The sequence below is a fragment of the Asterias rubens genome, chromosome 22 (genome assembly GCF_902459465.1).
Source record: "Asterias rubens chromosome 22, eAstRub1.3, whole genome shotgun sequence".
NCBI lineage: Eukaryota > Metazoa > Echinodermata > Asteroidea > Forcipulatida > Asteriidae > Asterias > Asterias rubens.
The window spans coordinates 8,510,089-8,524,559 of record NC_047083.1 but is presented as its reverse complement, the minus strand read 5'-3'; the positions used below and the strand labels follow the sequence as shown (position 1 = coordinate 8,524,559).

At 38.1% G+C, this 14,471-nt stretch overlaps 1 protein-coding gene across 1 annotated transcript in view; it reads left to right on the top strand.

The window, feature by feature from the left end:
* LOC117305095 (importin-7-like) overlaps positions 1-14,471 on the top strand; it is a 29,437-nt gene that overhangs the window by 7,012 nt on the left and 7,954 nt on the right. Inside the window, exons 6-19 of the mRNA XM_033789836.1 lie at positions 1,426-1,520; positions 2,639-2,709; positions 3,313-3,415; positions 4,341-4,386; positions 5,797-5,896; positions 6,869-7,062; positions 7,221-7,310; positions 7,658-7,774; positions 8,897-8,990; positions 9,704-9,822; positions 10,932-11,051; positions 11,836-11,902; positions 12,427-12,552; positions 13,743-13,840. Of these exons, the coding sequence (XP_033645727.1) occupies positions 1,426-1,520; positions 2,639-2,709; positions 3,313-3,415; positions 4,341-4,386; positions 5,797-5,896; positions 6,869-7,062; positions 7,221-7,310; positions 7,658-7,774; positions 8,897-8,990; positions 9,704-9,822; positions 10,932-11,051; positions 11,836-11,902; positions 12,427-12,552; positions 13,743-13,840 (1,440 nt within the window). The remainder of the gene's footprint in view (positions 1-1,425; positions 1,521-2,638; positions 2,710-3,312; positions 3,416-4,340; positions 4,387-5,796; positions 5,897-6,868; positions 7,063-7,220; positions 7,311-7,657; positions 7,775-8,896; positions 8,991-9,703; positions 9,823-10,931; positions 11,052-11,835; positions 11,903-12,426; positions 12,553-13,742; positions 13,841-14,471) is intronic.

Below are 14,471 nucleotides of genomic sequence, written 5' to 3'. Positions count from 1 at the left end.
ATTCTGGAGACTGCGCTGGAAATAACCACTTTTAAAGTTTGCTGTTAGTTATTTGATTCTCTTCACCAAGTTGGGAATAAATGATAGTTTTTTGGTGTTGTTGCAGATCTATGATAAGAAAGTTGTACATTTCCATGTTTTGATAGTTTGGTGGATAATTTTCCGTTGGCGCCACAACTTTTTCACTCATTTTTACAAAAAGGGATATCTCATTGAGGTAAATTAGATACTATGTTATTTCATATCGAATGAAAAAGTGGTGGCGCCATACTGAAACTTTTCTGTTTTGGTTCACTGTTTTTATTAATAGATGGCTTTGAGTGAGGATTGGAGTTTAAACTGAAGATATTGAGATATTCATGAGTGACGTTGAAGGACGCTAGACGGGGGTTACTGAAGCCAGTACAGAGTGAAGATAAAAGATGGGGAAACGTCGCAAGTATCCTTAAACCGAGCCGACAGTGACGGCCAAGAATCAGTATCGGCACCAGTTTGTTTTAATTTCTTTCGTCAATTGATTTTATAATTTTAAAAATGCTGGACACCTTTGGTGATTGTCAAAGACCAGTCTTCTCACTTGGTGTATCTCAACATATATGTTTACAAACCTGTGAAAATTCTCCAGCTCTCAAACTCGAGTGCCTCGTTACCAAGCAAGTTTTTATGCTAACAATTGTTTTGAGTAATAAGCAATCATGTCCATAAATTTTAATTAAAGTGGAAGATACACCAAGACTGATTCCTGTAGGAATTTATAGCTGAAAGATAGCCTGATTTGAATTGATATTGTTCAACGCATGTTCACATGGACCAAATTTTAAGATGATTTGTGTTATAAATTTGGATGTGAAAAACACGTGATTTCATAAGAATCTTCTTGACATCAACCAACAAAACATTGTCTAACTTATCATTTAAATAATTTTAGTTTGATATGAATGCCTGTGAATAATTTTGAATGTTGAATAAAACTTGTACAATTTAAGTGATTTAGACTTGCAACAAAAGGATTCTGATTTGGTTCTGACAAGTTTTTTTTTAACTGTACCTGATTTTAACATAAAATTGTAAATACATTTTATTATTATTTTTTGAACAATTACACCCCTGTTGGCCTGTTTTGGTCAAAGCAAGTTTTTGAAAGGACCTGGGCACAAAGGCATTTTCTCCGTTTTCTTTCCTTTTTTTTTTTGGCCCTCAATTTTTTTTTTCATCCCCCGCTTTGAACTTTATACATTTAAACCAAAAATTGTTACATCGAATTCTAAAGGAAGTATTGACATACCGTAAAATATATTGCAGAGTAGTGATTTTCGCACTTTGAGCTCAGAGTTTTTTTCTTTTTCTCAACAGCCTATCACATCCCTGATAGTTCTTTTTTGCTGGTGTAGGACTTGATCATATTTTGCTTACTATTTGTTGTAGGCTTCCCTCCAAGTGGATATTGATGACCGACCGGAGCTGCCATGTTGGAAAGTCAAGAAGTGGGCGCTGCATATTCTAGCCAGAGTCTTCGAACGGTGAGCTTTTTAAACCTTTTTACACATGGGCAATTCCAACGTTACGGACATTACATTTCAGACAGGTTTCAAGAGCTCGGCAAACGCATCTGCCAAATGTTTATCTAAAATCTTTCTATTGCACAACATTGTCCAATTTCGATCAAGGGACTATAGTTTGACCATTGGGCAATATTTCTGGGTACCCATGATGTATTTCATGCAAAGGCTACCATGAAACATTGACTAGTGGTTAGCCCATATGGAGAGCATACACTGTGAATTTCAGTCTGTATCTCTTATTTATTTACTCGATACCACTCGTTAATGCTGCCGTTACGGATATTACACCTTTTGGACATGACATTTTACTACTCTTTACATCCTTGAGTTTTGGGTTCCCATCAATGTATTTTTGGTAGGATTTTTGGTATTTTCCCGAACCTCCGATTATCTACTCCACGGCAGTAGAATAAAGCAAGACAGTTCCCTAAGAACAACTCTACCTGGCAAGTAGATACACACATGGTGTTACCGCAAACCAAATATACATTGATACCTCACCATGCAATGCCTCAAATCCTATATACCTACTAAATAGTCATTTAGTTTTTGTGTGAAAGATATAGAGGTACATTTGACAGAATTTGTCGCAAATTTAGTCTCGGGAGCACAAAACATGACAGTACGGACATTACATATGAAGCATTTTGGACATAGCAACTTTTGAGCACTGTTTTCTTTCAGTAGCTGAAACAGTGTTGAAATGATGCAATTTCTTTCTTCACTTGATCATCAAATATAGACCGTCTTCGTTGAGTTTCAGTTGAAAACTAACCTTTTATACAAAGTTCATTTTTTTACCTTGATCATTTTCTGTGGGACTGCCCACATGTTTAAGGCAAGGTATTCTTTTGGTTGTTGAAGTTCAGTGACATTTGAGATCAATTGGTTATTGAAGGTTGCAAGAAAATGTTTTATGCTAAGCAAATTATGTTGTGCTCAGCAGCTCTATAGAGTTGAGTCCAGTTTAGCATTTCAGTTCCCCAATAGGTCTTTGCTGTTCGACTTTGACAAGTAGACATTGATGAGTTATCAATTAGATTTTTTAACCAGATTTTTGAATTGGTATTACACAGATATGGAAGCCCAGGAAACGTCGTCAAGGAGTATGTGAAATTCTCGGACTGGTTTCTGAAGACATTTTCTGGTGAGTAAATCTAAAAATGTTTTAGCGTGTTTGGTCGAGTAAAGCCCTCTTCACAATTCTAGAAAATGCGAAGCAAATATTGACATTGAAAATTCACAATGAACAATTCGGAAGAGGTGAGCTCTTGCGAAATGTTTGCAGGGAAAAATCTTCTTTTGTAGCGTATGTCTTACTACTTGGAGCTTGTTCAAATAAAAAACAATTTGCGTATCTAACTGTTCTGGTGTCCTTAGAACAATTTTGGTCCAGTCAACATTTTGAACCCATCCTTAGTTAGGTTGAGGTACTCTTCCTAACTTAGGATTAATCTTATAACTTTTAGGACGAGTTAAGTTTTGATTCTTAGTCGTCGGTACGCATTGAACCCATCCTAAGTTAGGACGAGTTACTCTTCTTTACTTAAGATTAATCTTAGGACGAGTTACTCTTCCTCGTAACTCGAGATAGGATTAAGTCTAGCGTTTTGTGGAATCGGCTGCAACCTGGGAAGCTGCATCAGGTGGATCACCTGGAGGGGATGCAACTTTTTATTCCAAATATCGATTAAAAAAAAGGAGCATGATGTAAAATTCAATTTTGTGATCTTTTTTTCCTCTTTCATAGCATCAACGCTGAGGGTACTTCTAGTTGTCCTAGACCAGTATCGTCAGAAGTGGTACGTAGCCCCAAGGGTTCTGCAACAGGCTCTCAACTACGTCAACACAGGGTAGGTATTTAGGTCTCATTACCATGGCCCAATTTTATAGAGCTGCTAAGCACAACATCTTGCTTAGCTTGGAATTTCTACCTCGATATGATTTTCGGGATGAGGGAACAACAGCTGAATACCAGTAACAAGCAATATGCAACAAGTGGAAATGTGGTTGGTAATCCTGTTTTTATCAAGGAAGAAATTTCATGCTAAGCAAATTTTTGTGCTTATCCCAACATATGCATGAAGCAACAAACCTGTGAAAATTTGAGCTCAATTGGTCGTCGAAGTTGCGGGAAAATAATGACAGAAAAAGCACCCTTGTCACACGCAGTTGTGTGCTTTTAGGTGCTTGATTCCGAGACCTTTAAAATCTAATTCTGAGGTCTCGAAATCAAATTCATGGAAAATTACTTCTCTCTCGAAAACTACGTCACTTCAGAGGGAGCTGTTTCTCACAGTGTTTTATACTATCAACCTCTCCCCATAACACGTAATCAAGAAAGGTTTTATGATAATAATTATTTTGAGTAATTACCAATAGTGTCCACTGCCTTTAAAGCCATTAAACACTTTCGAAACATAAAAAAAAAAATCACAGATTTACAAATAACTTACAGGGTTTACAGAAGGTAATGATAAAAGACTTCTCTTGAAATATTAGTCCATGAAATGCTTTACTTTTTGAGAAAACATTAAAACAATTATAAATCCTCGACATCGAGAATTACGGATTTATAGTAAACACATGTCATGACACGGCGAAACGTGTGGAAGCAAGGGTGGGTTTTCCCGACTCCGATGACCAATCAAGCCTAAATTTTCACAGGTTTGTTATTTTGTATATAAGCTGTGATACTCGGAAGTGTGGGCCTTGGAAAATACTGTTTACCGAAAGTGTCCACTGGCTTTAAGTTCTACTTTTCTTGTATCATTTCAGGGTCAGTCACGCCTTCGCCTGGAAATTTATCAAGCCTCATATTCAGGTGAGTGTATGAAATGGAACTTTTGGACTTTTTTTGTATTTTTTTGTCTTCGCTGGTGGCATACATTTAAATATTTTTTTGTGCATTATATTTGTGTGACATACATTTATATATTTTTTGTGCATTATATTTGTGTGACATTGATATATTTTTTGTGCATTATATTTGTGTGACATTGATATATTTTTTGTGCATTATATTTGTGTGACATTGATATATTTTTTGTGCATTATATTTGTGTGTCATTGATATATTTTTTGTGCATTATATTTGTGTGACATTGATATATTTTTTGTGCATTATATTTGTGTGTCATTGATATATTTTTTGTGCATTATATTTGTGTTGCATTCATTGATATACATATGTATTTTTTCTGCATTATATTTTCTTGTTGCATACAACATTGATATATTATTTGTGCTATATTTTTTCTTTTGTGGCATACACCATTCATTGATATTTCATGTGCAATATATTTTCTTGTGTTGCATTCATTTATATATTTCCACTGCAATATATTTTCTTTTGTAGCATTCCTTACTATAGGCCTAGTTGTATTTTCTTGCGTAGCATTCCTTAAAATACTTTTACTGAGTTTTCTTGTGTAGCATTCATTATTTCCACTGCAATATACTTTCTTCTGTATTTATTGATATATTTCCACTGCGATATACTTTCTAGTGTAGCATTCATTAATAATTTCCACAGCGATATACTTGTTTCGCATTCATTAATATATTTCCACTGCGATATATTTTCTTGTTTAGCATTCATTAATAATAGCCACTGCGATATACTTTCTAGTTGAGCATTCATTAATATATTTCCACTGCAATATATTTCCTTGTGTAGCATGCATTGATATAGGCCTAGACGTATTTTCTTGTATAGCATTCCTTAAAATAGGCCTACTTGTATTTCTTATTTTCTTTAACTTCCACTTCCTTGTGACACCTTCTTTTTCTGTCATTCGCTGACAATTTCAAGACATGTCCTTTTTTTACTCTTGCACTATACAACTTGTTTTTTATTCCTTTAGGAGTGTACAACACCTTTTTTCCTGTATTACATCTTTCTTCAATTTGCATATATTTTCATGTTTCTCTTGAATTGTCGTGATTGACATTTCAATTCCTCTGATATTTATCAATTGCCACTTCATTTATATCACATTTATTACTATAGAAATGTATATTTTATCTGCATTCATTGTTTATTTCCCCCCCCCCCCCCCCCCCCCCCGGTCTTCTCTGGCGCTTTTTATTTTTCGGTCTTCTCTGGCGCTTTTTTCCACCATTTTGAATCCTCACTACAGCCCAGTTCATACTTCCTGCGAATGCGATTGCGTTCGCAGGAAGTATGAACCGGGCTTTACCTCGGTTTTTGTGTGTTTTCTTTTTTTGGCAGCCCATCATTCAAGAAGTTCTGTTCCCGCTGATGTGCTACACAGACGAGAACGAGGAACTATGGAACGAAGACCCCTACGAGTACATCCGCATCAAGTTTGGTAAGTGTTAAAGACACTGGACACTATTGGTAATTGTCAAAGACCAGTCTTTTTACTCTGGTACTTCAACATATGCATAAAATAACAAACCTGTGAAAATTTGAGCTTCATTGGTCGTCGGAGTTGCGAGATAACTATGAAAGAAAAAAAACACCCTTGTCACAGGGGGTTGTGTGCTTTCAGATGCTTGATTTCGAGACCTCAAATTCTAAATCTGAGGTCTCAAAATCAAATTCTTGGAAAATTACCTCTTTCTCAAAAACTACGTCACTTCAGAGGGAGCCGTTTATCACAATGTTTTATACTATCAACCTCTCCCCATTACTCATTACCAAGTGAGGTTTTATGCCGAAAATTATTTTGAGTAATTACCAATAGTGTCCACTGCCTTTAATGACAGTTATATTCGACTCGTCCAATCAGCTCTTGACCCTTCAGTGTGCATTCTGCCCACAAATGCCCTGCCTCATACGTCTCGAACTGCCCCAACTGCCCTACACATGTACCAGTTACAAAAGTTCGGTGCTGAAGCATTTTATTAAAACATACTGAAAGCACACAAATTTGTGCAACTGGGGCGTTTCTGTCTTTGTTCTTTTGAAACTTAAATGACCAATTCATTTTGCACCACAATTTCCTTCATACTTTGGCATTAATCTTACTAATTTCCGATTTTTTTAAACCCCCATTTCCAGGGCCCAATTTCATAGAGCTGCTTAAGCAGAAAATTGTGCTTAACAGTTTCCTATACTCGTCTTCAGCTCCATACTTTTGTTACTTTATACTTTGACATAATTCTTACCAGTTTCCTGAAGACGAGCAGAGTATACTGTTTGAAACGACGAGATCAAACCGTCTCTTTTCGGAGCCAACACTCCCTCAAAAGAGATTTTACCCATGGTTGTTGAGCTGTAAGTTTACTATTTATATTCATAATTACTCTTAGTTTCCGATTTGTTGAAATTGTTTCAGATGCGTTTGAGGATTTCATCTCTCCCGTTGCGGCTGCGCAGACCGTTCTCCGATCCTGCGCTGGCAAGAGGAAGGAGGTCCTTCAGAAGACAATGGAGTTCTGTATGCAGGTTATGATCGAGCCAGGCATGGAGCCGAGGAAGAAAGATGGCGTCATGCACATGGTTGGCACCATGGCAGATATCCTACTCAAGGTATGGGGGCCATGTCACAAGGGGTGCGGTTTATTTTTTTATTCATAGTTTCTTCATATTTTAAATAATCATTTAAATAATAATTCAACTTGGTTTGAAAACGAAAATAACATTTCTCAAGTTTGACTCTTTGTTTTTTTTTAACCCTTTTTCTGCAGAAAAAAATGTACAAAGAGCGCATGGAACAAGTCCTCGTTAATAATATCTTCCCAGAATTCAACAGTGAGATGGGTTACATGAGAGCAAGGGTAAGCAATTATTCACCCCCCCCCCCTTACTCTCCGTCGATTATTATAATTAAAAATTACCTTCTTTTTTCTAATACTTCATGGTATAAGCGCAAACCTGCGAGGGTTTTTCTAGATGTTTGTGTCAGTGGGCTCCGAGGCAGTGGCACCATAAACCTTCTACTCATTCCTCAGTAACTTTTGATCAAAATAAAAGAAAGATCTTGTTGAAACTGGTCACTCCCAAACCAGTGGGGACCCATTTCTCACTCCATCTCTTATCACCGTGCAATACAGCACAGGGGAGGCTTTTTTGGTAATAAATACCTGTTATTTTATCTTGCTGTATAAACTGTTATTTCCCACAGGCCAACTATGTCGTCCACGCTTTCTGCGAAGCTCCATTCAAGAATGAACGGAACTTACAGACTGCCTTAGACCTCACTCGTAACAGTCTAATACACGATAAGGAAATGCCCGTTAAGGTAGGTCATCTTTCCTGTCTGAATCTTTCAAAATCTATCAGTTTTATTCCATAGTTTATTCCATAGTTTTCTGTAATTTCACGACATTAAAAATCCGTATCAAGTAAGCTTGGGCGGTATCACGATATTATCGAATATCGTAATATTAATTTGAAAACGATTTCGATATCGGATGGATTTGGTTTTAATCGAAATATCGATATATCGCGATATATTGCGATATCAATTAAATATCGCAATATCGCGATGTATTTGCTAGCTGAGACATCTTGCACCCCTTAGGTTTGGAGTAAAACCAGAAGAATAGGTCATTAGAACACCTCTCTTATGCTATGACTGTCTCTTCTACAACTTTCACTTGGAGTTTGAAGACTGATGATGTCAAATTTAATTAATCGCGATTATATCGCATATCGCGATATATTGTCGGCGATATATCGTGAATAAAATAAATCGATATCGCCCAAGCTTAGTATCAAGCGCACTTGTAGCTAGATCAAGGCATACTCATTTTGGTTGTAACCATATACACCGATGTGTGTTAGCACTGTATGCTCAGGCATATGAATCGGGTGGGATTCAGAACCAACGACTTTTGCAATGGGAGACTTTGGAACGCTAGGTGGCAGCAAACTTACCAGGTAAATTGCCATTGTTTACGTAGTTCTGAGCATTCGCACATTACCGAGAACATCGGATTTTACCTGGTAAGTCTGCTGCCACCTAGCGTCCTGAAAGTCCCCTATTCTAGAGCAGTGTCATAGGTGTACACCCCTGACCCTGGACAACCGAGATTGCCCGGTAGCTTCATACAGAGGCCGTTTGAATCCTTTGTTTTAGCAGTGGGTAATGCATCGACTTAATAGATGTCAAATTTGCATTGGGATGAAGAATTTAAATATAGGTTTAACCCATTTACACCAATGTGTGCTGGCACTGTACGTTCCCAAGTTCTGTGACCAAAGTGAATATTCTTTATTCCCGATTCAAATTTAACATCTATAAATAGACCAAGGCGCTTTGCAAAATTTTCTGTTCATCGGGCATGTTTTAAGATCATTCCCTCTAACGGCATTGTATTCATCCTTTTAACAAACTTTTTATGTTTTGAAACCTTTGCAGGTGGAGGCGGCCATAGCACTACAAGAACTCATCACCAGCCACGAAGAGAAAGCCAAGCTCTACATCCAACCATTCGTCAAAGACATCTTACAGGGTACCAACCATAACTCTATTAACCACTGCACGCCGGTATTTTAAAAAAAAAAATTCTGCGCCCACTCGCGGTATTATTTTTCAGAACTTTTCAGGAACTTCTTGGGTTAAAATTTAAAATACTGCTTGACAAATTCCTTTGCTAAGCTAAAACTGAGTCGGGCACCAGCCACAATTTTAACTTAATGTTATTTTGGCTAGCAGCCTGTTTCTGTTAAAGGATTTGTGTACTTTTTCAAAATGTCCATAGGTTTACATTAAACTTACAGGGTTTGAAGATAATGATAGTGGAAAGCTTCCCTTCTAATATTACTTACTGAGGTGCTGTAGTTTTTGAGAACTGAGTGAAACAATGTCATGAAAATAAGTATGTAAATGCTTAAAATAATTTTGGTCTCATGAGACCAAAATTATTTTCATGACATTGCAAGTAATATTTTCAGGGAAGCTTTCTACCATCATTATCTCCAAACTGTGTAAGTTTAGTGTAAATCTGTGGACATTGTGTTTTTTGTCCTACAAAAGTTACATACATCCTTTAAGCAACACTTTCCTATGCTTAGCAAGTTTGTGTGCTTAAAAGTTTTATGAAATTGAGCCCTTCTCGTAACGCAAGGGGTCTATTTCCTGAGTATTTACTTAGAAATTCTTGTGTGACAACACAGCGTCCGGGATTAACAATGTGTGCTTGGTGTTTTTTTTTCTCCCCTCCAGCGCTGCTGATCGTGATCAGAGAAACGGAGAACGATGATCTAACGGAGGTGATGCAGAGATTGATCACTACCTACGGCAATGAGATTATACCAATAGCTGTGGAAATCACTCAACACTTGGTGAGTTTAGAGCGATAAATAAGGGGATCCGGTGATAAAAATGCCCGCCCACCCTCCAAAAAAAATGGTTTTAATTAATGTGTATAGACGATGTGACCTCTGGCGTCACACGAAAACCATGACATGATTTGCGCTCATACCGCCGGGCAAAACCTTTGTGTTTTGGCAGCCAGCTAGAAAGTGTATGCAATCTTACCATGAGTACATGTCTTTTTGCCCGGCGAAACATGACATATACAGTGTTTTGTCAACAGAGGGCGGTTTGAATGTAAACATAGGTCACATCGTCTATAAACCTTATTATTAAGATCAAAATCATCAAAAAATAAAGATAAAACCGTTATAAATGTAAAAGCTTTAAAAACCAAAGGTAAATGTATGTCGGCAAGCTTTCACGCTTTGCACTCGCCAGTTCAGGTTTTGTTTCAACGGGAACACTGGGAACAGGTTTGTGTGATGATTTCTTTCCGTACCTCATGTCTGTGGACCCTGTTTCAAATCTCCCCTTGCTCTACATGGCTTGAATTCGGGCGGAAATTTGACAAGACCGCAGGACTTGGAGCTCAAGAAGTTTGCAGTACCAGAAAACGATTTATAAGACTAGATTCACAAGTTGAGAAGATAATGTGTCTCAATATTATGTGGGAATTAATTATTTCATTACTCAATTAGTGAAGTGATATGTTTCTCAAAATGCTTTTTACTATCGAAAACTGCTGTTGGCTTCTAACAAAAAATTATTATTATCTAATTTTTTATATTTTTTATTTGCAAGTCGCCCGACACACAAGGCCTGAAGGCCACCTCAAGGTGTGGGCTACAACTATTTTTTCCTGGAGGCCACTGCCACCTACTCCTAGGGCTGAAACAGGGTTACCCCTTTCACAGTCCATACGAATGTAGGCTTGGGTGTCTTCAATTCGAGGCCTAGCCGGTAGAGCAGAAAGCACTACCTCCCCAATTTTATTGTATTTTAAGTGTCACGACCATGATCCGAACCCAAACCCTGCTGATCAAACACCAGAGTGATTACAGAACTTAACCTTCCCTTTATCCCTCTGTTTTTATTATGTTGGTATGATCTCCATGTGTTTGTTTTCGTCGTCTAGGCAACCACATTCTCTCAGGTGATTGACGCTGAGGAGAGTATGGACGACCGAGCGGCGACCGCCATGGGCATTCTTAATACAATAGAAACCATCCTGAATGTTGTGGAAGAAAAGCAAGAGGTACGTCCGCAAAGAATTTGATTTTTAAACAAGAAACTTAGATTTCCTGTTTCCTCAAAATTAATTTCAACAGTGTTGTGGATTGAACAGTGGACACCATCAGGGCCCAATTTCATAGAGCTGCTTAGCATAAAAATTTGCTTAGCATGAAATTGCTTCCTTGATAAAAACAGGATTACCAACCAAATTTCCACGTGATTTTCAGGATAAGCAAACAACAGTTGAATACCAGTAACAAGCAATATGCAACAAATGGAAATTTGGTTGGTAATCCTGTTTTTATCAAGGAAGAAACTTCGAGCTAATCAAATTTTTGTGCTTAGCAGCTCTATGAATTTGGGCCCAGGGCCTAATTCATGGCTCTGCTTACCGTAAAGGCAAAGATTCAGCACTTACCAAAACACACAGCAGTGATTTTTGCTTACGTGGAATTCTAAGCTCACAAAGCTAGCACAGAAATTTGGCACTTGCAAAGTAAGCGAAGAATGGTGATCATAGGCGTAAGCAAAGCCATGACCATGCCTGATACAGAGGCAGTGAAGGCGACCGCCTCCATGGCCCCCTGGTCGTTGCATTGGTGCCCTTGAAATGCTCCAGTAGAAATTTACAAAGGGTGCCCTTACCACAAAGATTCCTTACCGAGGAGAAAATGCCTTGGTGCCCTTGCCCTTTCAAAAACGCAGCTTACCGGCCTGCATGAAATTGGGCCCAGCAGATATGTCCCAAGCTTAAAAAAAAATTTAAAAAAAAACGTTACATCCAATGATTATTTTTATATCAACAGATAGTTGTACAACTTGAGGGCATCGTGTTGAATGTAGTTGCAGTAGTCTTACAAAATAGTGTACTAGGTGAGTCACAATGCCATCTACCAATTTATACTCCTTGGTGCAGAGAAGCAATCATAGTGGGTGTATCGCTCAAGTGTCGTGACCGGGTTTTGACCAACCTAACCCAACTAAACCCCCAGAACTTGAATTCAGTGCTAAAAAATACATGACTATAATCTCACCAAAAGTTTTGTGAATCCGTTGAATTTGCCTGCCCTGTTCAGTTCGTTGAATTTGTGTGTATTTGCTAATGGGTTGAGTAGGCCTGATATAGTAGTGTTTTCCGATTTGTTTGCCCTCTGGAAAAATCTGGAAAACTTTGTCTTTCTTTTTTGACAAGGCCTGAAAAGTTTATTGTAGCCTAGGCCTTGTGTACATGAGGGCCGCCCTTGTACTCGATGAAATGTTCCTCCTTCGACCCCCCTCCCCCGATCAAATATGCCTGGCTAACGAGCTCTATACACCATGACATCTTTTGGTTGTGGATTTGTGTTCGAAAAAACTTGAGTGTTATTTTTGTTTTCTTAATATTTTGCATATTTTAGATTTTTATGAGGAGGTGATGTCGTTAATCTTCAGTATGACCTGTACGCATATATCACCCCCTCTATGGCAAGTCTTTGAGATGCTCTACGCCACGTTCGAGCAGGACGGGTACGACTACTTCGTTGGTAAGTTCAAATCCTTCATTCAATCTGCCGTGTTTTTGACAGGCGCCCTAACAAATATTGTTACCACTTCCTGTGGTATTCCAGGCCTGTTACTTCCCTGGTCATTGCCTTGGTGCCCTTGAAATGCTCCAGTAGAAATTTCCAATTTCCTCATAGGGTGCCCTTTAACAATGAGCAAGTGCCTTGGTGCCCTTGCCGTTTAAAAAACAAAGCATACAGCTGTCGATTTCACAAAGAGTTAGGACTCGTCTTATCTCGAGTTACTCGTCCTAACTTAGGATTAACCTTAAAGGTATGCATGCTACAGTGCAGGGTTGGACTCGTCCTAAGTCATAAGATTAATCCTAAGTTAGGAAGAGTGTTGTGAAATCTACGGCTGGTCTGATTTTCAGTCGTACCCAAAACAGTTTTTAAAGACTGGAACACTTGACCACCCCAGACATCATATCCATCACTGACAATAAGACTTTTAAAGGAACCGTTACATCACAACTGTTGATACATTAACTGACAGCTCACACTCCAGTCATTATCTCGCGATCAGATGAGAGAGGTCTTGTTAAAAACTGCTCATATCCCAAACCAGTGATTACCGAGACACGTCAAGGGATTCAAACCCACCCTCTGACGACTTAACCACCATAACTTGAGTGGGACGCTCTAAACTGCTCGGCCATGACACCCTGTGGTCGAAGGCAAACTGGGGTCCACTCCTACTGGGTGATTAAAGTAATGCAAGGACAAAATTAAAGGGAAGGTACACGTTTGGTAATTACTCAAAACAAATGTTACTTTAAAAAACTGACTTGGTAACAAACAGTGGAGAGCTGTTGATAGTATAAAACATTGGGAGAAACGGCTCCCTCTGAAGTAACGTAGCTTTTGAGAAAGAAGTATTTTTCTACGAATTCGATTTCGAGCCCTCGGATTTAGAATTTGAGGTCTCGAAGTCAAGCATCTGAAAGCACACAACTTCGTGTGACAAGGGTGTTTTTTTCTTTCATCATTTTCTCGCAACTTCGATGACTAATTGAGCCCAAATTTTCACAGGGTGTATTATTTTATGGTTATGATGGGATACACCAAGTGAGAAGACTGGTCTTTGACAATTACCAAGCGTGTACCTTCCCTTTGAAAATATTGAAAATTGAAAGCTTATGCACATGTTTTTCTTTTATCTTTTTTTTCAGAAATGATGCCAGCCTTACATAATTACGTCACGACTGATCCCCAAGCCTTCTTGTCCAACCCTAGACATCTTGAAATCATCTATAACATGTGCAAGAAGGTTCGTCATATCTCTTGTTTTCATATTTTACACCTGTTTTAGACAGACACACCAAACCAAATAGATTAAGAGCAACCGTAGGCTGAGCCAAGTTAATTTTGGTTTCAGACAGGCGAAATTAACATAACATTTTCATTGAAAAGATCCACGTCTAAAACCAAAGCGCTTCAAGGTCATTCTGAACGACTGCAACAGTCGATCTTTCAACTTCTAAACCGTTTCAGATGTCGAACTGTTGATGTACTTTAAGTCCGATTTTGGTTCGGCGAAACTCCGGAGTGCCTGTCTGAAACGGGTGTTGCTGTAGTTGTTTACCAAAATCAAATCTTGTGGATTTTAAGTGAGTTAAAGCCATTGGACACTTTCGGAACAGAAAAAAAAAAGTTCACAGATTTACAAATAACTTTACAGGGTTTACAGAAGGTAATGGTGAAAGTCTTCTCTTGAAATATTATTTCATGAAATGCTTTACTTTTTGAGTAAACATTAAAACAATAAGCAATTCTCTTTACGGATTTATTTTAAACACGTGTCATGACACGGCGAAACGTGCGGAAACAAGGGTGGGTTTTCCGACTCCGATGACCGATTGAACCTAAATTTTCACAGGTTTGTTATTATATATATAAGT